At 44.2% G+C, this 26,485-nt stretch overlaps 1 protein-coding gene across 1 annotated transcript in view; it reads right to left on the bottom strand.

Moving 5' to 3' along the window:
• The window catches only part of RNF217 (ring finger protein 217), a 153,307-nt gene that overhangs the window by 121,745 nt on the left and 5,077 nt on the right, over positions 1 to 26,485 (bottom strand). The window contains exon 2 of the mRNA XM_013004499.2: positions 25,658 to 26,464. Coding sequence (XP_012859953.1) covers positions 25,658 to 26,464 — 807 coding nt within the window. The remainder of the gene's footprint in view (positions 1 to 25,657; positions 26,465 to 26,485) is intronic.

Below are 26,485 nucleotides of genomic sequence, written 5' to 3'. Positions count from 1 at the left end.
ATTCTATGTTCTTTATTATACACTGCATACATGTGTTCTCTAGTCTTTTTCTTCTCACTTTTGAGTCATGCCACATCAGCTTCTGAAAGCTTTCCTCGATCTGTGGCAATAACATCACCTCCGAGCAGGGTGTTTCTGAAGTGGCTTCCAATCTGTAGGCCTCAGCTCCTGGCACTGTATCAAACAGTGTTCCACTGCTGCTTAGAATGCATTTATTAGTCAAGTTTTCAGATAGAGATTGCCAGGTCTTATTTTCTGTCTTACTCCAGAAACTCTGCTGCAACGTGTCCACCACAGGTGCCTACTGCTGTTTGCAAAACCCAGGCATAACTTCCAGCATCAGAGCAGCATACAAGCCACACAGAATGATAAAATGATAGATGAATGGTGGAAATCTATCTCAAACCAACCACCCAACAAACAAAAGCTAACTCACTGCCACCGAGTTGATTCCGGCGCATAGTGACCCTACAGGACAGGGCTGAAGTACCCCTGTGGGTTTCCGAGACTACATTGTATCCACACCCCATTAAACACATGATGTATCGCCAAGCGTCCCATTTCAAAACCTATTTTTTAAACTAATGTCCTAGAGTCTCATGCATTCTCATGCTTAAAGCCACTGTGAGCACTTTGGCCTTTAATCTGAGGACTCAAAGTAGAGAAGTATGACATCATATCTGACATTTAAAAATGACTTCTCTTGAGATCATTCTATAATTGTGCAAGTGTTTATGTAAGGAGATTAATTATGATCTGTTGCAGGATTCCGAGTGAGATGTAATGATGACTTTGTTCCTATTGGTAGCCGTGAATATGATGAGAAATGTCAAGATTGGGAATATATTTTTTAAGTGTTGCTAATAGTAGCCCAAGAAAAGCCCCGCGGGCTAATAAACGGGGCTGCTTTGTACAAGGGTGGTGGTTGAAACCCGAGACACTCTCTGGGACCAAGATAAAGGCATCTCTTCTGGTAAAACTTTAGTCACTGAGAGTCAGAATTGATTCGACGGCTGTGGGTTGTCCTGTAGCACATGAGCTACACAATGTGGTGTGACAGAGCCAACGTGCACTCCAAGGTTTTGTGTGAGAAAAGGAAAAGCTCTGTATGCAGGCAGCCTTCCCGGGAAACACTCTTCGACATGAAATTCCCACTGGAGATGGGTCACGCAGATGAAGAAACAAGTCTAGCGTTCCGTGGAAAACAGCCTGAGCTGGAGATCAGATGATCCATGATCTACACAAAACATTTACCAGGAATTAGACGAGAGCAGCACACAGCGAAGATCATGAGACAGAATCAATGCAAAGAAATGACTTACTCAGGAGGTGAGAAATAAAGACATATAAAAGGATACCCAGCATGGAAGAAAGGAAATCAAGACTATGGTATCCAGGAATCCAAGTCAATTCCAGCCAAGAAATCCAGTGACGGAACAACAAAACACAGACGACAGGGTAAATCGCACGAGCGTGGTGGTGAAATGAGAAGCGCAGTGACAGTGTGCAGAGTCGTTACCGGGAGAGTCCGAGCTGCACGGAAGTGGTTTCAAGAGACGAGGAGAAGAGGGCTGCACAAGAGAGGGAGTACTGAGAACTGTCGCAAATAATTGGACTATAAGGAACACAGAGAAATATTACAATGATTGCAAAGGAAAAAGAGTCAGATAAGGGTTTTTGCTTTTCTTCAACTTGCTGCTTTCCTTCTTTCTTCTTTCCTTCTGCCTCCCCCTTCTCTCCCTCCTTCTTCCTTCATTTCTCTCTTTTTTCTCTCTATTGAACAGTCTTTTCTTTTCTTTTTTTTTTCAAGGAAAGAAACAGTTTGTACGCTGATGAGAAAGAGCCAATAAGGGGTAAAATTAGAATATACATGTTAGAGATCAGTGATGGGCCAAATCCACTCTGTTGCTAATTTTGAGCAGCCTGTGGACTAAAAACCTCTGCATGGTTCAGAGGAAAAATAAGAAGAAGAATATATCATGAAATGTGAAAATGAGAATAGACCCCCAGGTCAGTGTTACCCATAGGGCTTCATTGGAACATAAAGTCACACTCTTTGTTTATGCACTGTCTTCTCTGGCTCTGTTTATCAACAGACACACAGGTACTACTTAGCAGTTGTCTGAGGAACAAATGTCGATTTTAAAGTAACTGAAAAATGAATCTCTATGAATAATCTGCATGGCACGACTACTGACCAGTATCTTAAAAGTAATTGAGAAAACATGAATCCCGAGCAACCTGAAGTGAAATCCATGAAGATGTATTATCAATGATGGCTGACAAAAACTGTGCATCCTAAGAAAAGGCTTGGTCTGATGCGCTCTCCAAAGCTAATGAAAGGTTTAAGGTATTAAAAGCCCATTGCCGTATTTATCAGTACGTGCTCTGTAAAACACACCAAAATGTACTTAACACCCAAGGGGGAACCATCAGCGTCAACCGTGAACTTCATGTACTCTCAGGGCCATAACCATGGCTTCTTCCTCTTCTCATCTGGCTATCTCAGTTATCTCGACTGATAATCACCCCATCCAACAGAATAAACCAGCCACTATAGGATTCTCCTGACTATAATTTTAAAGAAACAAATTACTAGGTCTTTTCCTACAGCTCCCTGAGTGGATTCAACATGCTGGCCTTCTGGCAGCCCACTGGGCGCTCAGTTATGTGCCACTACCCCTGCTGTAAATTTTACTACTTCGGTTAACTTGTCAGAAATAGATGTTGAATAGCCACCCTGACTTGCCCTAACACGTAGCAGTTTGAGAAGTTTGTACCACTCAAGTTGAATTGCCATTTTTTTTAGTTCAAGGTCAGATTACTTTTTATTTTTACTGAATGAGAAGTGCCTTCAGCGAACTAAAGGCTCTGGAAATTAGCTTTAGATGTATACTTTAGAATGTTTCTTAACTAACTACCTGATGTCACAAGGAACTATAGCACTTACATGCAAATGTTTTACTGCAATATCGTCATTTTGACAAAAACTAATGTCTGAATCACAGGTAATGCCAAGCTCATTATATACACTTTCTCATACTGTCAAAAGTAAAAACAAGAAGGAACATCTCCATTCCCACCCAGATTTGCAGCAGATAACATTTTCTGAGATCAAATTCTTAACATTGTTTTTCTGAAATTTGTATGCTTAGGTCAGACCCAAAAGACCACATCTTGTGCCATTCAATTTGTATGAAACATCCTTTACAGGCAAGTCTGTGGAGACAGAAAGAAGATAGTGGTTTCTTAAGGGAAGAAAGAGGGGAGAGGCAGCAGGGAGTAACAACTAATGGTTATGGGACTTTGGGGAGCTATAAAAATGTTCTAAAATTAAGATAGTGGTGCATACGTCCGTGAGTAAACTAACACTTCAGGATTCTATGAACTAAAGAAAAGAAAATATGGAGGGGGTTGAGTTACTCAGCATAAAATCAACACAGTAAACCTTTGTTTGAGCAGTTACTTAATCAGCATGCTCAACTAAAAACAAAGAGAAAGGAAGACCACAATCAAAATAAAACAGTCATTGTATGTTTCAGCCATAAAAACGGGCGTTTGCCCATTAAAGGTGAGGAAGCGGAACTGACACCAGAAGAGCACAGCGATAAAAACAGGAGCTACGAGCCAGAAATACACACAGTTAAACAGAGCTTAACTGGGAGAGATAGACAGTCACCCAAAACGGGTTTTTAAAGTAAGGCTCAGAACCAAGTAACCAATAAATTCAAATAGCTTCCTCTCCCAACGGAAACTGGCCAGTAAGAACTTTGCTACCTCTGGGAAAAAGAGCGTGGGGGTCCCTGTTTGTATAAATAACGATGAAGCCTCACTGCTGAACATCAAAGCACAGATGAAGACATAATGTGCACATGCAAGGGGCCCGCACATGCATGTGTGCGTGCACAACGGGCGAGGGGGCGGGGGTCATCCAAAAAAAATTTTTTTCCAAAGCTATGCATTTAAATTCTTTTTTTTGTTTTGTTTACAAAACAACTTTAGCCCCTTCAAAATACTCTCCATTATGCTGAATACATTTGTTATTTCATTCTTGGAAACATTTTTAAAACTCCTGTTTGGAATGACTGACAGCAACTCCCTGGTTTGGTTTGGTTTGGTTTTCCCCTCCATCTCGTCCACACCCTCACATTGCTGTCCTTTCATGTGCCTCTTCATTCACAGAAACAAAAAAGAAGTCTCACAGAGCAAGGTCGGGTGAGTAAGGTAAGTGGAGCAGGAGAGGCATGCTGTTTTCTGCCAAAAACGGGGACACTGAGATGGCTGCGTGAGCAGGTGGCATTGTCATGCTGGCAAAACCAGTCCCCCACCTGCCACAAATCAGGCCTTTTTTGCTCCACACTGTTATGATGGACATCCAGAATGAGGTTTGTCATTTCAAGAAAACCATTCATACACGAGTTTTTCCCATAGCACTGGCCTTATAAGCTGTATTCAACATCATAACAGTTTCTGAAGTATTTTTCCCATGCAAGAAACAAAATTTCACAGCTGCGCTCTGTTCTCTTAAATTGGCCATCACAAAAACAGAGATTCAAGTAAAACTACTTTCACGGAAAAATTTCTCAAGTGACACCACTGGGTGCACTAACTCAGCGAGTTGCTAGATGCTCCCCTAACAGAGAGAGAGAAAAAAAGAAGCATACTGTGAAAGCTCTGGTTCACTCAGTACAATTCTGGGTGTGTGGTTTTTTTGGGGGGAGGGAGGGTTGGAGGGGTACCTCCCATATATGTATCAGCTTCTTTGATAAAGTAATTCTGATATTTAACCATTGACCCATTTTTCAATCAGTGACTTTTATATGACTTTTATGTGGTGCTGCTGGGATCAAACAATTTAAACAAAATAAATCACAAAGCCATTTCAGGTTCATTGCAAAGAGAATGAAGCTCAACCAAAGCCAATGCCATTCACTGTTTGAAAGATAAAGACCGTGGTTGGAACTTGGGGCAGACAGCTTCAGACATCTCAACAGACTAAGGCTGCAAGGACCACAATAACATTCCTCTGCACAAAGGTAATGCCCGCCCAACACCTTTCAGAGGCAGACAGCCAACCGATGACAAAACCTGACACAGAACCCCCTCTACTGCTTTTACATCAGTGTAAGCCACCTTCACTCCTCCTCTTCCTCCTTGTGCTTCTGCTCTTCCCAACTACAAACACAATACACCAATACACCAGAAGGGCTCTTTCCAAAACAGTCATGACCATTTATGAGCTTAAATGGAGTGTTCAATGGCTTCCCATCACAGCTGGAATAAAGTACCAATTCCCATAGGTTCAGGCCCATGTCTACCTTTGACCATCTCCAACCAGGTTTCCCTTCTATTCCCTGGGTTGTTGCCCTATCTTATGGGGGAAAGATACTCCATATTAAAATGTATTTTATAGAGACCACTTTATTAAATCATAAACAAGCCTGAGACATATCGTCTACATCAGCATGAGGCCAAATGGCCTTTAAAGAATTCACGATGTGACTAAATTATAAACTTACTGCAATCAAGTCGGTCCAGGCTCATATGTGACCCCATAGGACAAAGTAGAACGGCTCCTCTGGGTTTCTGAAACTACAAATCTTTACAGGAACAGAAAACCTTGTCTTTTTTCCCCATAGAGTGGCTGGTGCGTTTGAAAAGCTGACCTTGCAGTTAGTAAGTAGTCGGACACGCAACACATTCCACCACCAGGACTCCTGGGCTAGATGATAAAGCATGGAAAACAAAGGAAATGTGTCACAAAATCATGACTGGTGGCAAATGAATTCATCACAGTCATAGGGGGGACGAGAGAAGTGGGGAAGTGTCGATGGTTGGGATATGAACACTACTGTAGATAAGAGCGCTCACAAGTAGGTTCAGAAAACTTGGACCACTGTGGCAGGGGTAAGCCTCATGGCCATGGAAGCCTGGTTTCCTCATTTCCGCCATCCAAGCAAGATTCTGAAGCTCGGCACAAGTAGTCTCAGCAAACCCTAGACCCGAGGGAAGAGCTTTTACATTATTACCAGGGCCAATGGTCAGAAAGAGCTCAATAGGGGGCAAAGCTATGTGAGGATTCAGAGTGAATCAGAGGTGGAACCTGGGCTCCTCTCTCAAGCCTCTCATTAGGTGTCGTTGAGTGGGTTCTGATCCACAGATCTCAGTGCCATTGAGTCAATGTCCACTCATAGCTACCCCACAGGACAGGGTAGAATCGACTCATAGAAGCCTATACAGAACAGAGCAAAACACCACCAGGCCCAGCATCATCCTCCCATTCACAAGCCTAGTGCTCAGAATTTAAGCTCTCATCTAATAGTCACAACGTTGCTACCTTCATTTCTGTAAACACACCATGGGAGTGCCAGGTCCTGCCTGGTATGGCTCTGCCTGGGGCTCCTTGCTCACTGCTGACATCTTTGTTCTCTGACTCTTGCTCACCATTCAACTCTGAGCTCTCCACCTGTCTCACACCTATTGCCCATCTACACCCCTCTTTCCAGGCCTGGTCACTTGCACACACTCCCTCCCTTTCAGTCTACAGTAACATTTCTGAATGTTTTCTCACTCTACTTTACTTAAAAAACAGAACCACCATAACAACCTTGTCCCTGTGTGCCCCTGTGTCAACTGCTATTTCGTAGACAACAGCCAAACCTCAGCTATTCCCTACTTCAATGAAGATGGCTCTCTCTTCATAGAACCACTCAATAATCAGTATCACGAGTTATGACAATTTAGCAATAAATCTCTTCATATTTTTCCTTGTAGCCCTGCTAGCATAGTGGGTTACTTGCTAGGTTCTTAATTGCCAGGTCAGCAGTTCCAACCTACCAGAAGAAGGATGGCCCTGTCTGCTCCTGTAAGGATTTACAGCCTGGGAAAGCCCACGGGGCCATTGTCTATTGTCTATAGGGCCACTATGAGTCAGAATTGCCTGGATCGCCAGGAAACTTGCTGTTTGTTTCTTGTTGTTGGCATCTTTTCCCAGAGAGCTTACCTCTCATCTACTGAATTTCTTAGTCTTCTAATAAGATAGTCATGGACTATTATACGAGGATGTACTGTCTCTTCTCATAAGGATTAGCATACTGCTAAGAAAATATGTTGTTCTCAGTAAATATGCTTATTAGAATATTTTTGCTCTCCTTCCCACCTCTACCCCTGATTTTAGTTCCCTTAAGCCAACTGAATACTAGAAATCAGATCATCTGTAGTTATACAACAGTGCAATAAAAGTCTTGGCCAGTGGGAGGGAAGGTTTTTCTATAGAAAAATCTCTATAAATCACTAACTATTGAGCAACTGCTTCAATTTATGCTCCCCCCATGCTCTCCACACCCAGGTGGTGATGAAATGCAGTGTAATTCACCCATCTGGTCTCAGCTACAGTCTAATGCTCCCAGGCACACACTTGATGGCATGACTGTACAAGGCTCAGGGGAGTTTCGGCCACCGAGCCCCATGTTGCTAAGCAGCCTGTGAGGAGACTGTGCAAGGAACCTTCGTCTCATTGGTATCCCGAGGAAACCAAGTGTCCTGTCCGTTCATCTGGATGCTAACAAGCCCGAGGGATACTAAAAGAGATCAAGCAAAAAGCTCCAGTTTCATTTTTAGCATCTTGACTTTCATTTTATCAATTACATAAAAACACTTTACATCACTAATGAAACGATTAGTGACAATTGTGGAAACAATATGTTAGAAATGGCTTCATTACTATTTAAAGTATTTGTTCAGCACTCAGTGATACAGTATTTCTAAGGTCAAGGGTTCAAATTATTTCAACACTTTGATTTAATAGCTGTTTTGCTACATGAAGACATCATATACAGGCACAGAGATTAATCAAACGGAAAAAGTACATTGCTGCTTCTATAGAACATGGTGCATATTTTTTTTTCTCCCACCCAATAGTTATGCACATATTTTTACCGATATTCAGCCAGTCGATTTCTATCTTCCTTGATGCCAATCAGCTCTTCTTGTAACCAATCAGACGGAACCGAGTTTTAAACCAATGGGTTTATCCTAACAAATGGGTTACAAATTCTAGGAAGCTCTTCAATTGGGTGACTTTCGGAGTCAGAAACTTCTCCTTTCAAGTGTTTTAAGTTAACAGATATGCTACTGATGTCAGAGAGACAGCTGTGATTGAGCAGAAACTATTCTTTTTTTTTTGAGCAGAAACTATTCTTTAGAAAGCTTGGTAACAAAGCAAAAATGTGGCTAAGCGTTGGGGGGTGGGGGGGATTATTATCCTTCCTATGTTTTCTTTATAAAATCTCTTTTAAACTTTCCCTCTGTCCTACCTCTAAGGCCTCCACGACTCACAAGCTGTCACATTGAAAACCGCCAGCAGGTAGACCCAAGGGTTCTCTCTGTGCTTTAGAGAGATGCCCAAAACGCACACGCTGAACTAGACAGGACTATACATCAACGTTCAAAAACCAAGGTGATCAGAGCATTCTCTCTGGACACTCCAGGAACCCCTGCCTTGAGCAGAGAGCACCCACCATGGGGGCACACGGGAGGAAATGTATTTCTCTGGAGGATTCTAACCATCTCCCCACCCCGTGGTGATCGCAAGAGAGTAAAAAAAGTTAAAAATAATACTGGGCTTAAACACCAAGCTAGTTAAACGTAGGTGTAAAGTGAGAATGCTTGGAATGCTATGTCAAAGAAATGAAAACCCTGGTGAACTATTATGAGCAATGTCTTTTTTCACCTGCAGTTTCCAAGTGGTCAGTGGGCAGAGGGAAGGCTCTCGTGACTTGACTTGGCACGTGCAACTCCGAGCTAACCAGCAAGCTGAACGGGGGAATAACGCAAGTCAACACCGCAGAAAGGGAAGTCATTTGCTGGCCGGCCTATAATTACTCTTTGAATCGTACAGTAGAGAATATTATTGAGGCAAATAGCTTAGAAAGATTTAAAAAGGGATTAGTCATTCGCATGAATGAATAAATCCAGCATCTAGTTACCCAAGCCAAGGGGGTGGGAGAGGGAATTAAAGAAAAAAAACAGGCACCTCATGAAAGTGATATCACCCAGCTGCTTCAAGGTATAGTGACCCCCAGCCAGCAAACAAGTAACAACTATATGCTTCTGGAAATGTAAAGCACTACCTAGTCCAGGGGCAGCACACGGGCTGCCAAGCCACGGTGCTCTCTCGTGATGCATGTCTCTGAAGTAAAACTGATAAACACTTAAATGATATTATTCAGATAACCGTGATTTCATTTGTTTGTAAATATATACGTATGGCTCTCTAGCCATTTTTAAAGTGTGGTCAGGGGCTGGATTGGCTCTTCAGTCTCAAAAGTTTGCCGACCTCTGACCTAGTCACATGGATTACTTTAAGTGGACAAATGGTTAAACGCTTGACAAGTAGCCAGAGAACTAGTGGGTCAAACATACCCACCGGCACGCTGGAAGCCAGACCTGGTGCCTGCTGCGTAGCAAAGCTCTGCAGGCCTCCCGGAGCATTCGTGCTCTCCGGAACCCACCGCCAGCTGCTGGCAGCAAAACAAATGGTAGCAAAACTCCAGCCCACACTGCTCACCCAAGAAAATCTCCCAAGCAAACCAGAATTTCACAAGCAATGAAAATCCAACAGTGGGTCAAATGAGCACATTAAACTTTTGGGGTGGCTTAATTCTAAAGCATGTTCAGATAGAATATTGTTACAATATAGTATATGCCTGGGTTACTAAAGATTCAGTCACGCCAATTATTTTTATTTGTAAAGATACTGTTCGATTTTTAAACAAAATATTGATCACAAATGAAACTCAGATTTTGATATAGTGAAAAGGAAATTAGATGACCCAGAATAATTGTTAAGTGATATGAATAATCAAAATAATTGGAAGCTGGGCCTGATCTTGCTATTTCAGTTACAATGGAATTATCTAAAATTTTACATTTTAAAAGAGAATAAATAGTCTTCATGGAAGCTTTTTTTTTTTAACTCAGGAACTCTGGAAAGGAAGACGGGCTCTCTCCTCCCATAGAGGGTCACCGTCTCAGACGGAATCCCACAGGAGCAGTTCCACCTTGTCCTGCAGGGTCTCTGCGAGTGGCTTCGACTCAGTGGCAGTGAGTCTGGTTTTGAGCCTGGGTTTCAAGGAAACCTTGAAGGCTATCTTGCTTGGCAGAGGGTCAGAGAAAAAGAAGTAATGACTGGGAGCATGGCATAGATCCAGGTAGTATTTCCTGCCATTGTCCACAGGGGCTCCATGCTTTGGAACTGATTCTATGTAATCTAATAACGACAAGTGAATTATTATTATTATCATTATTTAATACTCAAGAAAAAAGTACAAAAGAAATTCAACACTGAAGTATATTCACCAACAGACTAGTACAAACTAGAAATGCTTATTAAATGATGGATGATATATGAAACATGTTTTTTAAAAAAAGATAAAATTCAGGCTCAAAAGAATTTTTACTACCTAAACTAATTACAGTACTTTTTTTTTGCCTGCAATATTATGTTGCTAGCGGGTGCTATGAAGACACTTCCGACTCACCGTGACCCTATGTGCAACAAAGCACCCTGCCTTATCCTGCAACACCTTCACAATCGTTCTTATGTCCGAGCCCACTTGTGTTCCAGGCCACTGTGTCATCCCTCTTGTGGACGCTCTTCCTCCTTTTCCCTGCCCTCTACGTTAACCAAGCATGATCTCTTTGTCTCTCCTGGTAATTGTCCAAAGTACACAGTTTTACAAAATAGTTCCAAGTTATCTGACAGTCACATAAGTAAACTGGGGTCTATGCTCCATCCCTTTATCCCTGGGCAAGTTCAAGGCTGCTATGCCCAGTGGAAATTATGCTGAGTGACTTCCGATGCTCGGGCAGCAAAGATAACATGTATTCAGTTGTTCCCCTTGGAATACCGGCTTATGGGGGAAGCCTGTTTTGATGAAGCAAATCCCACACGTCTGAGATGGCAATGCGGGCCATGTGGCATGCAATGCAGGCACGCAGGTAGACTGCCAGCATCAGCTGCCAGCCAAGTGATCAAGGGAGCGAGCCCAGCACCTAAGTACAACCACATGAGTAGACCAGCTGAGCCCTTCCCAAATTCCTAATCCAAAATGTCATGGTCAAGTTAAAATGGGTCCCCTGAAGCCACTAAGTGCTGGAGGAATTTGTTAAGGTACAGTAACCAGAAGAAGGCATTAAAATTAAAGTAGCGACAACATTGTGACAAGTGAAATCCCAGGATAAAGACTCGGGTCAGGGCACTCTCAGGCATAGTATTCCACAGCACTTAAACCAAAAATATATTCTTGGGGAAAGGCATCACCTATCTTACTACTTTCTCCTAAACAAAATATAGCTTCATTCATGCTCTAGGCTCACTCATTCATTCCATAATTACGTCTTGAGCACCAGCTCTGGTCTAGGCTCTGTCAGGAATTTAAGATGGCTTGAAGAGTCGTCTGTTTGTGTATGGTGGGGGCAGTTCAATGTTCAAAGACCAAATCATCACACAAATCTAGAGTGCCACAAGGACAATAGCAGAAGAATAAAGATATCAATGACAGCCTTCACGGAGGAATGGATTCAGTCCAGACTTAAGAAAGGTTGAGATTAACAGGATCAGGGAAAGCCAACCCAGAAAAGGGCACACAGTTGGAGAGAAGAGCCTTAGAGCAGGGACTGACGAGGGGACGAAGGCTCGATCTCCGTAGTTTTGAGCAGAGCAATGGGGTGTTCTTAAAGGCAGACAGTGAGATGCTGAGGCATTTATTTGAACGCACCATTCTGGCTATTGCCTTTGACAATTCATATCGACAAGTCACATACCAATGATACACTACCGGTCTCTAGAGTATTAATTATTTATGGAACCAATCAATCTACTTATTCCATGCCTACATCATATCAAACACAAAAACTGTCATCGAGTTGCTTGGGATTCAATAAAGATCCTATAAGACAGAGCAAAATTGCTCCCGAGGGTTTCCTAGACTAAATCTTTAAGGGAGCAGGCAGTGCCATGTTCTCCCTCAGGGTGACTGGTGTGTTTGAACCACTGACCTTGAGGTTAGCAGCCCAATGTTCAGCACACTATGCCATCCAAGCACAGAAATGAATCAGCAAAAAGATTAAGAAGATCTCTACCAGCACCAAGCTTTATAGTCTAATGGAAGTAAAACTTAGGAGTGCTGGGCCAGCCAATTTAAATGCAGTCAGAAGTCTCTTACAGGGAGTCTTGCAGGATTTTCAAAGAATGTAAGAAGGACGCTTAATGCTTAAACAGGGGGAACAAGAAGATTTCTCACAGGAGGCTGAGATTTGAGGAATGAATGGGGGTGAAAGAGGCAAAAAGCGAATTTGGGAAGCAAACAAGAAAGATGCTCTAAGAGAAGGCCTCATGTCACCATAGGCAAAGGCTCCCATTTGAGAAATTATGGAAAGGTGAAGAGGAGCCAGGTTACTCAGGGACATGAAAACTGTAAATTCTACCATACCTATATGCGGCAAACTGTAAAGGGCTCCCGCTGGGGAATAACAGGGCGTTACAGTGTAGAAAATGGATTGAAAATGGTCAGAACTGCAAGCCTGGGGCTATGGAGCAAGCTGTTGTTGGGATCTAGGGAAGACTGGGTGATTTACGGGCAACGACTATGAAAGCAGATACGAAGAAAACGGACGTATTTTGAGGTGGGACTGTGCTGTGCCGTGAATTACTTAACATGTACCTTCTAGCCACAGTGCACCTTGTTTGCTGAAAGAGAGGAGGACTTGACAGACCTGCTGGTGAAGAGCAAAGAGCGCAGTCTTTAGCATAGCTATAATTCAGAATAAAGAAGACCAACATCTTCACATCCAGACTAATAGGTCACACCAAGAAAAATGGAGCAAAGACTGAAGTTGTCAAGGGTTTTGTTTTACTTGCATCCACAATCAATGCTCATGGAAGCAGCAGTGAAGAGATCAAAAGATGAGTTGCATTGGGCAAATCCGCTGTACAAGAACTCTTTAAAGTGTTGAAAATCAGGTCTTGATATGATTCAACTATTGAATTGTATATGTGAAGTGTCAATAAAACTTAAAAAAAGAAAGCAAGGAGGTTATACTGAGGACTCAGGTGCACTTGACCCAAGACAGGCTATTTTCAATTGCCTCATATGAATATGAAAGCTGACCATTGAATAAGGAAGACCAGAGAAGAATAGATATGTTTGAATGATGGTGCTGGTGAAGACCTTTGAAAGGACCATGGGCTGCCAAAAGAACAAACAAAACTATCTTGGAATACGTGCAGCCAGAAAGTTTCTTAGAGGCAAGGATGGTGAGCCTTCGACTTCGTACCAGGTGCTTTGGACATATTGTCAGGAGAGACCAATTCCTGGAAAGGACATCATGAGTGGGGGGACAGCGAAAAAGAGGAAGGCCCTAGAAAAGATGGGCCGACACAGTGGATACCTAATGGGCTCAACCAGAAGTACAACTGTGAGGCTCAACCAGAAGTACAACAGGGTCGAGCAATGCTGTGCTCTGCTGTATATGTGGTTGCTATGGGAGGCACTGGCTTGACAGCACCTAACCACAGCCACGGCCAGTCTTTGTAACTGCCACCACAGTTGTAACTGTCACCTATAGTGACAGTATACACAACAGAACAACACACTGGCCATCCTGCACCATCTGCACACTTGCTACCGTTGCGCCCGCTGGTGCGGCCACTGTGCCCACCGAGCTGGTTGAGGATCTGCCGCTTTCCACCGACCGTCTGCTTCGCCACACCTCCTATCCATTTCTAGGAACGAGTCTCTCCCCACAACCAGGACGATGTGAGACGAGTGCTCAACATCCTTTCTTCTGTCTAAGGAGGATTCTGGCTACGCATCTTCCGAAACAGATTTGTTTGTTTTGTTTTTTAGACAGTCTGTGGTACTATCAATTTCTCCACACACCCCACCATTCCAAGGCATTCGCTCTTCTCTGGTGTTCCTTCTTCATTGTCCAGCATTCACCTGCCCATGAGGTGATTGAAGACAACAGAGGGAGGCCCACAGTCATCCTCAAAGCAACATATTTGCTTTTTAACATTTTAAAGAGGTTGTGTGCAGCAGATTTAATCAATGCAATATACCCTTAGATTGCTTGGCTACTGCTCCCTCAGCATTGAGTGTGGATCCAAGTAAAATTACTCTTTGAATCATCTGTGTTGATCATAATGCTACCTATTGGCTCAGTTGTGAGGATTTTTGTTTGTTTTAATTTCTTCAATTTCTTCATCACTAGCTGAGGCAGTTACATAATTTCATGTCACCTTGGTATACACACATGTAGGCATGGAGTCTAGCCTGTCAACCAGGTCACTGCCTAATGGAACCCCTTGTGGGCATGGTCTTCTCATAAGGAGGGTCCTATAAACCTCCCCCTCTCTCTTTGCCTTGACCTTCCAGCTGGCGAGGCACTCTGTGAACTGCCAGAGCCCTGTGACGCTGCCACTGCCATTAGCTCCACAAGACTTGTACCCACTGGGCTGTGCTCTCCTGCATTTTGTATCATTGCATGTGGCTGCATGAGTATTAAGAGGGACTCAGAGACTAGTATCAGATTTATGGACTTGAGTTGAACTGGGCTGGGATATTTTCCTGATATAAAATTACTTCTTGATATAAAGCTTTTTCTTATATGAAAATAATAACAATCTATAATCTATCAAAGGGCCACAAGTGTAGGGGGTGGGGAAGAGGAGCTGATCCCAAGGGCTCAATAGAAAGTAAATGTCTAATTGGGTCTCCACTCAAGTACTTCCTCAATGCAAGAATACTTTGTTCTATTAAACTGGCATTCGATGATGCTTACCTTCCCGACACGATTGCTGAAGACAAAGTGGGTGCATAAGCAAATGTGGTGAAGAAAGCTGATGGAGCGTGGCTAGTGAATGATATAGCGTCTAGGGTCTTAAAGACTTGAAGGTAAACAAGTGGACATGTAGCTCTGAAGCAACAAAGCCCACAAGAAAGAAGCACACCAGCCTGTGTGATCACAGGGTGTTGAAGGGATCAGTTATCAGCCATCAAAGAACAAAAAAATCGTATCATTGCGTGCTCACCTCCCTGATATGATCACTGAAGACAAATGTGTACATAAGCAAATGTGGTGAAGAAAGCTGATGGTGCCTGGCTATCAAAAGATACAGCGTCTGGGGTCTTAAAGGCTTGAAGGTAGATAAGCGGCCATCTAGCTCAGAAACAACAAAGCCAACATCAAAGAAGCACACCAGTCTGTGTGATCACGAGGTGTCGAAGGGATCAGGTATCAGGTATCACAGAACAAAAAATCATATCATTTGAATGAGGGGGAGTGCAGAGTGGGGACCCAAAGCCCATCTGTAGGCAACCAGACATCCCTTACGGAAGGGTCATGGGGAAGAGAAGAGCCAGTCAGGGTGCAGTGTAGCAACGAAGAAACGTACAACTTTTCTCTAGTTCCTAAATGCTTCCTCTGCCCTCCCCACCACCACCACCATCATGATCCCAATTCTACCTTACAAATCTGGCTAGACCAGAGGATGTACACTGGTACAGATAGGAACTGGAAACACAGGGAATCCAGGGCAAATGATCCCTTCAGAACCAGTGGTGAGACTGGCAATACCAGGAGGGTAGAAGGAGGGTGGTGTAGAAGGGGGACTGATTACAGGTATCTGCATATAAGCTCCTTCCTGGGGGACGGGCAACAGAAAAGTGAGTAAAAGGAGACATCAGACAGTGCAAGATTTGACAAAATAATAATTTATAAATTTTCAAGGGTTCATGAGGGAGTGGGGAGTGGGGAGGGAGGGGAAAAATAAGGAGCTGATGCCGGGGGCTTAAGTAGAGAGCAAATGTTTTGAGAATGATGAGGATAACGGATGTACAAACGTGCTTGGCATAATTGATGTATGTATGGATTGAAGAGTTGTATGAGCCCCCAATAAAATGATTAAAAAAAGAAACTAAATGTCTAGAAAAGAATGATGGCAATATATGTACAGATATGTCTGAAATAATTGATGTATGGATTGTAACAAGAATTGTAAGAGCACCCAATAAAATGATCTTATAAAAAAAAGTTATTAAAACAATAGAAGAAAAAAAACCTCTCTTACACATATATGAGTGTAACTCGATTTGTTTCTCTAGTCAACCCGGCCTAACACTCTAGCCTTATGGGGTTGGTGCACAACTTTGAAAAATATTTGTATGAACTGTACTTCCCTGTAGGAGTGCAATTATCCTATCACAGATAGCACTGTACTTCACAATAGATCTTGAAATGTCCTTTTGATGATCAACATTTCATCATTCCCCGGAAATTTGTCATTCCCAGCAGAGTAAATCATGTACTTGTCTGTCTCTCAAAATGGCCAATACTAGTCCATTTCAGCTGACTAATTCCTCATATATCCATCATTATATATTGCATTTCATTTATGATGACCTCATTCAACTTCCACAGTAAACAAACTGACAGATGAGGAAATGACTAAGTAGGCCTATGGAAATGTGAGGTGCTTGTAGCTCAACAAAGGGATTGGACAGCTTGCTCACAAAGTAAATAGAGTGCCTATAATTTTTTTTATGGGTAGAAGCATGCAAACCAGGTATCTGGGACCCTAACTTGGGGAATTGTTTAGTTTTTACCATCCTGCTAGGCTTAAAAATAAATCATCCCAAATGTGCAAAGGGGAGCTCACATGATCCCCAGGAGGAAAACACCAGGAAGGGAGTATGTTGATGGGCCCCTAGATTCCTAGGCTGGAACCTCCTGACCCAGGAGGCACAGAGAGAACTGGAACAACTTGCTGAGTATGATGAATCTATGAGAAGCAGTGGCAGAGCAGTGTGGCAACAGAACCAGGAAACCCGTAGGAGACGGCCCAGCACTATGGGTTTCTGGGTTCATGGATAAAGAAAGCTGAATGCCTTCAAGCAGAAGGCTTGCTGGCTGAATGGGGAGGCACTAAGCACTTCTTACGGGAGCTCAAAGACATCTGGGACCCTTGGGAACAAGACAAAAGCCAAAGTGCTAAGAGGCCCAGGACCAGGGAAAGGTATGCCTTAGAGTACTCTGAGGAGACACTGTCCTGCTGGAAGAGCTCTATCCTGAGTTGTAACCTGTTACTTTCCTTATAAACTCTATAATCAGGAGTATTTTCTGGGAGTTGTGTGTGACCATCGCACTGTAGTCTTGAACCCGGCAGTAGAGTGAACTGAGAGAGGGGCAGTTGGTGTAGAAATTGATAAAAAGTTTGGAGAGTGGAGTCAGGTCTGACATTGGCCTCACAGGAATCAGCCTTGGGCTGTTGATGCTGATAATGATCCCCCTTCCGACATGAGAAGTTATATTAGATGAGAGTCCGCCCCCATACCAATTATACAAAATGAAAAGACTTGGTGATTATTTAGATGGAGATGAGGAAGAACCCAATGACGACTCTCCAGCGTCTGACTTGCGTAAAATCCATGTAAAGAGGAACCTCAAAGGAGAAGCAAGGCATAAGGGATGTGCAGAGTGGGACTTAGTTTTAGACACTAAGTTTAAGGTAGCTGTGATGGGAGGTCCAAATGGAAACGTCCCGGAGAGAGAAAGATCGGTGGCACTCAAAGTAAGAAGATTGGTCTGAGCTAGAGACAAGCATGGGAAAGTCAAGAGCAAATAACTGTCCTGGGAATCGATGGAGTGGGGGGGATGACCCCATCACTTGTAGGTAAAGTGAGAAGGGGAGAGGGTTTTGATAGGACGTGTGAACACCCCCTAGTAAGAAATGGTAAAACAAGAGAAAGCTGTAATGAAAACTATCATTTAAAAGAAATAATTGCCAGGGGGCGTCAGGAGCATTATGAATATTCCCTTACATATGCTCCCATTAAAAAGTAGCAGTAAATCAAAGTATTGCTCTTCTGAATAGACTCCCTCTTTATTTTCTTCTACAAAGAGCAGAGCTGAGCTTGGTAAAAGTCTTTCACTAGATCTGAAGTTGTGCAGAAACTTCCTACTTTTCGAAAACATGTAATTATTTTCCAATTCCTTTTTGGACTGCTGAACCTGTGGTTGTGTATAATGAAAATATTAATTTAAATAAAAAGGAAAATATACCTAGCTTAAAAATAAAAGAATGTTTTTAAGAATGTAAAGGGGCTATTAACTTTTTATGGAAGCCTGAACTTACATCTCACCTTGCCATTTCTTTATCTGACATTGGGCACGTTACTCAACAATGATCTAGCTGTCTGGAATTTCCTCATCTAGCATAATGCTACCTGTTTCCCAGGAAGCAGGAATGGAATTGTTGAAAACTCACTGCTTCACATCTGCTCTTCCAGTTCCCTCCAAAGTTCACTCCGTAAGAAAGCCAGCTCCACTACTGCCAATCAAAACAGCACTGCTCATGGTTGCCAATGACCTCCTTGTTGGGAATTCCAACTATTTCAATCCCCATCTTGCTCGAGCTCTCAAAATCAGCGGACACCGATGATGATTCTGTTTAAAAGACAAACAAGCAAAAAGCACTGTCTGTGTTAACCTTCTGGTACCGATTCTATTTTGGTTCTCTCCTTGCTTGATTGATTCACACCCTTTCAGATTCCTTGCTGGTGTCTCCATGGATCCACAGGTACTGCACCCGTTGCCCTGAAGTGAATTCTAGTTCCTGAGCACCTCCTGGGCTCACAGTAGAACTGCGCTTCATAGGGTTTTCAATGACTGGTTTTCCAGAAATCAGTGGTCAGGCCAAGCCTTTCTCCGAAAATATCTCCAGGTGGATTCAAACCTCCATCCTTTTGGTTAGCAGCCAAGAGTGTTAATACCAAGTGCAACACCAAGGGAGCGCCTTCCCATTTCTAAACATCTGTGTTCCCAGACTCAATCTTCAATCCTCTTATCTATTATTACCAGGTAACCTCATCCAGGCTGAGAGCTTTAAATATCACCTCTATACCAACAAAGTTCCAGTTTGTATCCTCGGTTCAGACCTGTCTTCTGAATTAAGACTCCAACAGTCTACTCAACATCCCTTTATAAATGTCTAGATGGCATTTCAATCTTGCCACGTACTCTTGATTCCCCGTTAATCTAGGTGTCTTACATTATTATTATTATTATTATTATTATTGGCAACTCCATGTTCCTAATTGTTGAAGTCCAAAACCTTTCTTATCCTTTCCCCCATCCCACATTCAATAACCAGCAAATTCTGAAAATCATATTTTCCTCTATCAATCTGATCTGAATTATATCATCTCTGTCCTAGATTATGACCATGGTTTTCTGATCTTTTCACTTCAACTGTTACCTCTGTCGTATCATCCCCACTAAGTCAGCTCTTTTACAGTTTAAGTCATGTCTGGTTATCTTCCCATTGCGCTCAGAGAAAACCAAATTCCCTATGGGCTTAGAGCTTACCTCCCGCTCCCACCCTAACTTAGAGGTAGGTGTCTTCCCACGCCCTAACATTCCCTACCCTTCAGTCACACGGATTTCTTTGACATTCCTGAACATCTCAAGTATGCCCCTGCTTCTTCAACATTGGCTGTTCTGTCTATATCCCCCGGCTTGTTCCCACACTGCTGACATGAAGATCTCTGTTCAAAATACACCTTGTAAAATAACCCTCCCGGACAGCTCTCCGAAACACTATAAAACATATAAAGAACTCCTTCCCCAGTATGCTTATCATTCTTCCCTTGTTTCCCATTCCTCAGAGCTCTCAATATCTCCTAATGTATTAAATAGTGTACTTATTTACTGTCCATCTCCTCCCCAGCCTCCTCTATAAACTCCATGAGGCCAAGGGCTTCATCTCCAACATCTACAAGAACATCTGCAATGCCGCAGTTATTTAGAATGAACTCTAATTAAAATTAAGATTAAAAGGTACACAAGATGCTCACAACATAATAAATGTTCAACGATCATCTTATGGAAAACCTGAGAATCAAGTGCAATTACTTCAGAATTGATGGGCCAAATAATTGTAATAAAGTTCAAAGAAAATGACATAAACTGGGCCGTACCTCATCTCAGAATCATTGAATTTCTATTCTAAGACAGAACTTGATTTGTGAAGGTTCACTCAGTTATCTTACAAAACTCTCCTGACAAGGTAAAGCTAAGAAAAAATACTGATAGCAAGGCTCTGGGGGACCCCTTGAAGGCAAGCAAAACTTTCAAGATAGAGTACCACTAGCACACCCATTGTACTTGGTACACCAAACAAACAAACAAAAAACTTCATTGCCACCATCAATACTGACGCAGAGTGGCCCTGTAGGACAGGTTAGAACTGCACCTGTGAGTTTCCAAGACCATATCTCTTTACAAGAGTGGAAAGCCCCATCTTTCCCCAGAAGAATAAATGGTGGCTTTGAACTGTTGGCCTTGCTGATTACAGCCCAAGTCATAAGTAGAATGCCACCAGGACTCCTGCCACTTAGTATACAGGTTTCCTACACATGGTTGGTGAAAGCCTGAACAATATACTGACAAATCAATAAATCTATCGCAAGAAAGTTTCTGCATTGTCCATCCCAAACCTAGTAAAAAGCTGAAAGTTCACCTTCCGTTGCTTTTTGTGTCTCTTGCATCAGGCATAAGAAGGAGCTTTCAAGAGTGCAAACGCTGAGTTGAGTTTACTCCAGTGACAAAAACAATCACCCTGCTAAAGGTCTCCATTGACACTGTAGGCAAATAACACTCAGAAAGTTCCAGAAGATCTTGTAGGCAGTGGACCCTGATGCAGGGCTCCTCTAGGTAGCCTCTTCTCTGAAGCCCTGGAGGGGAGAGGGCAGGAAGGGAAAGGGCAGGAAGGGAAAGGGCCCCCACGCCCTCGCCCGGCCGGTTGACTCCGAGGCTTTGCACTCAAGAGGGGAGTCCTCTGCAGGAATCCAAGGCCAGTTAAAATTAAATTTCTATTCGCCAAGACAACTGATTTCATTAAAACCTCCTGGAGAAAAAGCAGGAGAGGGGGGAAATGTGACTAAATGCCAGGAGAGGAAGAAAAGGAGTTACCACAAAGAAATAAAGTTGAGGCATTAGAGGAAGACAAGGAGGGAAAGCAAGTTTTAACACCTGCCCCTCTCAATATACAAGGGGGATTCCAAATAGTCCATGGGAATAATTTATGATTTCCGCCCCCATTTTTCCATAAACCTTTTGAGGTCCTGTTGTATGTAAATCTCTAAAAATGTGTGAGTGACACAAAAAATAAGCATGCCTATGTCTTAATTCTCACTTTCAAATTTGTAGAGTGAGCTTAAAAACAGTCTCACATTATTCTTCACAGTTTCCAGAGCTGCCAAAATGACGCCTGGCAGAACAATTCCCTGCCGTCAAGTCCAATCCTTAGGAGAGCAGAGAGCCTCCTCTTTCTCCTGCAGAGCAGCTGGTGGGGTTAAGCCACCAGCCTTGCAGTTAGCAGCCGGACGCCTTAACCACCACGCTACCACTGCTCCTCCTGGCATGATCAAGCTCACTGCCCTGGGATGGATTCTGGCTCATAGCAGCTCCATAAGGCAAAGTAGAACTGCCCCTGTGGGTTTCTGAGATTTTAATTCTTTACAGGATTTGAAAGCCCTCGAAGCAGGTAGTGGTTTCAAAATGCTGACCTTCTGCTTAGCACCCAACTCATAACCCACTACCCACCCCCTCAGGGTAATGTAAATCCACCCGTGAGAAGGTATGTGAGTTCAAACACCTACTGGACCCTATGAACTCTGTACAAGCGGGGTCTCCCATGAGTTACAGAAGATACACTAACCATTCACAACAACATCAACATGAGACTAAAACATTTCTAAAAAGATTCCAGTTGCCTTAAGGTCTAAAGAAAAAACAAAGTCACGCTTTTACCCATGGAACTCTGAATGACTCCAAGATTAATAATAGGGTACATATGCTTTCACCCCTAGGTCACTGATGCCGGGCGACTGTAAGTGACAGTCATTTTAGGACGTTACCATCCTAGCAGCTGCTTTGTTCACAAGCTGGAGAAACGTGTTGCTTGTCTCTATTAATACCCTTCTGACAGGTGTATACATTCCAATTGATGTGCATTTGCCAATGCATAGCACTTTGAAGCTGAGTGTTGAAAGCCCCGGCAGCTGCTCCCTTGGAAAGCTACCGGGGGTATGCAACACACTCTTCTTTAAACACCAAATGATAATGTTTTATAGCAGATTTTTTTGAACCTAAACTCATAAAGGAAAGAGATCTCTGGAGAATTCTGGAAGTGACAGCAATAGGAAACTAAAGAAGCAACAGAGAATCTTTCTTGCTAGTAAACACACTACCGCACTCACGGCCAAACCGGCTAGGAAGAGGACCGTTGAGGAGGGCTCAGTGGCCCACAGGAGACTGCAGGCCTCGCTGAAACGTACACACGTCAATAGAGGGCACTGTGGCATGTGCTCGTCCAATTACATACCGAGGATTTGTGCCCTTCGCCTACTGGGGGATAAGCAGTGTCACACCCAGGGTCTGCCCTTACTCCAAAGCTACGCTCTCATACCAAAGGGCTATTGATGGGATCTGTCAGTCAATCCTTCACCGAGGCAATCAGGAACTGCACGGGACCTACTGCCTTGGAAAGCCACCTCACGCAGAGAGCTTCCCCAAGCCACAGTCACACGGAGAACTAGAGGGGGAATTTACGTTTTGAAAAACAAAACTATTATTTTAAAGCCGTGCTATAGAGGGATTGATTCACTGCCAAATCCATTTGTCTGTACTTACATACTAATGACACCTACCCATGAGACATTCAGTCCAAGGCACTAAAGGAAAGAGACTTATCCCCAAAGCCTCCCTTCTAAACACTTATCTTCATTCAAAGAACCCAGTATCTCTTTTTAAACTAAATTTAATTTCACCAGGGAAAATTCCCATTCACATTAATATGCATTTCTAAAGCGTGCATAAAATGCTTAGTAATGGCTGTTTTATCTTCTAGACAAGAGCCCTGGTAGTAGTTACATGTTGGGCTGCGATCCCCATGGTCAGCGGTTTGAAGCCACCAGGAGCTCCTCAGGACAAAGACTGGGTGTTCTCCCCCCATAAACAGCTACAGTCTTGGGAATCCACAGGACTCACTGCGTCAGCATTACCTCAACGACAGTGAGTTGGGTTGTGTTTGGATTTTTCTTGAATGATGTTCAATAATGCACAAAATATCTGGGACAAATATAAAACAAACAGTAAACAAATAAACAAAGCTAACTTATACCTCTATTTCAAACACATTATTTTAAAAGCTTACAGAAGCCTGCCCAAACAGATGTGATAGATTTCACTTCTGTCAGACCTAAGAAACCTTATAAGTAATAAAAAATTCACTGCCATCCAGTCAAATGCAACTCAGAGTAACTGTGAGTAACTGTGAGTGACAATACAGAGATGATAAGGCTGTACATCTTTATGGGAATCGGACAATCTCGTCTTTCTCCCACAGAGGGGCTGGTGGGTTTGTACAGGCCAGTAAGCAGCCCAGCATTTGCTTACCCGACAGCACTACCCAGGCTCCTTGATAAGAAATAAAGCACTGGCCATTCATTTGCAATCAGGTTCAGGAGGACAGAAAAACTTCAATGCAGCCTGACTTTGTTTTGCTTCAGAACTGGTGGGTTACAGCTCACAGTCTACAATTACGTTTCACGCCAGACGCTGGCACCGAGAGGTGACGTGTGATGGAAACACAGGCAGGCAGGCTCTCGGGAACGGAGATGGAATGGTGCTGGGAAGGCCACCTGGTGACACTGGATTACACTCCTGAAGGCGGGAGGGAAAGGGGCCATCCAGGGGGGTGTTCCAGGCACACAGAAGAGCGTGTGTGAAGTTCCCAAGATAGCAGCATGCCCACAAGAGTGACTCAGTTTTGCTATTTATTACTTTAGATAGTGTATATTTTTCTTTATCTCTAGCATAAGAATGCTGTGATAATAATAGCACCCATTTGTTATTATAAACCACTGCATCTCCCTCAAATTGTTCATGTAATAGGCTTTACAAGTTTTGGTTCATAACTGTGAGTCAGATGTCCCTCACTCAGGGACTGCCTGTATTGTTACTCTTTCTGTCTCATCATTGGCTACCTTATTATGTTCTTGGGGACACCTCTGCTCACACAGTGGCTTCCTTGGAGTAGAGCCCATGGGCTGGTAGTGTTGGAATCCTACACAGGGCTGGACACAAGGACGATATCAATAAATATTTGACGTCATATTTGAGGTCATAGAAAGCATCACTCTGGGCAGCAGATAGTCCTCCTGTAGTAAGTATGCATGTTTGTGGACAACACATGGAGGAGGCAGCACGGTGTCTCGCACACAGGCTTTTGGACCATTTCAAGTACCTTGGCCAAATGACTGTGCAGCACTGCATTCTAAGTTTCCCATGGCATTTTCACCACAGTACGCGCTCTCATCCAACCCTGGGTGAGCCACAGAACCGAGAGGAACAGCCCTGTGTGCACCCCTGTTTCAGCTTCCTTCCACCAAGCCTACTAAACACCTACTATGTGAGGGGACCTCATCATGGAACAACCAGATACGAGGATGCCAAGACAATGTCCATACAGCCTAGCAAGACAGACATGGAAGGAACAACACGAGTACACATAAATGTCCTAGAAATCTTTTGAAAGACCTGTAAGTGGTGCCTGAGGGTGGGGGTTGAGGTAAAGCTATGCAGAAAGGCTGGCACTTGCACAGACAGGATTTTGAAAGAGGACAAATGGGCCCTAGGCTAATCAGAAGCGGGATCAAAGGGCATCTGGGATTGTGCAAAACACTGGCAGAGAAAAAACACATCGAAAAATGCTGGAGAAACGCATTTGACATCAGGAAAGGAAGGCCGGTCTACTGCACTCGTAAACTTTCCAAGAAAGAAACAAAACAGAACCCTTTCAAATAAGGGACTGAGGACGGCCGGTTCACGTCACCAGAGCTTGTTTTGTTCAGCCCTCTCAGGCTCACTTGCTTTGTTTTGCTCTTTCTGTTTTGTTTCCCTAATAAGAAATAAAGTAAGCACTGGCTTACTACTGTAGAGAAGAAAAGTACTTCAACTTCACTGTGGAAAAAGAAAACTGAAAACAGGGCTGTGGGCCAAGGAATAAACCAAACTGGGGGTGGGGTGAGGGGGTACCCTTGGCTGACTAATAAATAAATAACATTAACAAATAACACAAAATCCAAGTGTCATGGATCTGAAACATCAACCTCAACCCCTGACCAACTCCGTAGACATGTAGTGCACACTCATTGACTTCTTTGTCTCTGGATGATCACACCAGTGAGAAGCTCGAATTGCACTCCTTTCAAGCAAGCTCTTGCTTGCCAATCTAGGGGTGGAAATAAGTAGGAGACAAATCACTGTACCCTGCTCCTTCTACGGCCCAACCTTCGCGAAGTGAAAGCCCACTCCACTCCACTCCACCAGCGACGACCAAACTCACCCAGTAAGAACAATGTCAACACAGCCACAAGGGAGATGTGAGAACCCGCTACCAGACCTCCGGCAGGGCGGGCGTCTCATCACTTCTTCCTGTGGGCAGGGAGCTCACAAGAGGGACTTCCTATGGGGGGATGTGGGACCACAGGGGCTACTGGGGGTGGGGTGGGGGGAAGCGTGGTGAAGTTACCTGGGAGCTCAGGTAGACTTTGAGGCACTCCTCGCACACGGCCTTCTTGCAGCAGGGCAAGGGCTTGATGGGCTTGTCTTCCAGGCACACCCGGCACATCAGCACCATGAGGGGCGCATAGGGGTCCCCTACCCCACTCAGGCCAGAAAAAGGTGGCGCTCCCAACAAGCTGGGCACGGAGAATGGCTCCGGCGCCAGGTAGAACTCCAGCTCAATGCTGCCGCCGTCGGGGGACAGGGGGTCGGTTGGAAGGGAGAGCCTGGGGCTGGGGGCCGAGGAGGCGGGGCTGGGGGGACTAGGCACCGGCAGAGGAGCCCAAGGCGGTGGCCCGTTTGGCGCGGGCTGCTCGCAAGTGGGCAGGTCATTCTCCACGCAGTACACGGAGCAGAGGACTTGTCTCTTGGCTGGCAGTGGGCGCCGCTGGCTCGGCCGGTCCGGGACCAGCCCGTCGGAGGGCCGGGTGCTGGTCCTGGGCTCTGGCTTCACACTGGGGGGCACCTCGTGCTGTTCATCCCCTCCTTCTTTTAGGTCCCGGGCTTCCTCCTCCTCCTCCTCGTCCTCCTCCTCTTCCTCCTCCTCCAGTTGCAGTTGCAAAGTCTGGGGGTTGAGGGGCCCCGAGAGCGCCAGTCCCGCAGGCTGCCCTGGAGCTTGGCTCTTCCTCCCACCCAGGGTCGCCTGGCTACGCGCGGGCTCCGGGGCGCAGGCGTCCGCGCCGCCCGAGTCGCTTCCGCAGCCGCCGGCGTTCGGCTCCGCAGAGTCGGCGCGCGACCTGGGTGCCCCGGCGCTGTGCCCACGCGGTCTTGGGGGCTGGGGGGAGTCGGCGGCGTC

Source organism: Echinops telfairi, unplaced genomic scaffold, assembly GCF_000313985.2.
Source record: "Echinops telfairi isolate 266 unplaced genomic scaffold, ASM31398v2 ScPeMD7_3533;HRSCAF=4204_0, whole genome shotgun sequence".
In the NCBI taxonomy this organism is placed as follows: domain Eukaryota; kingdom Metazoa; phylum Chordata; class Mammalia; order Afrosoricida; family Tenrecidae; genus Echinops; species Echinops telfairi.
This window is presented reverse-complemented; position numbering and strand designations above follow the sequence as displayed.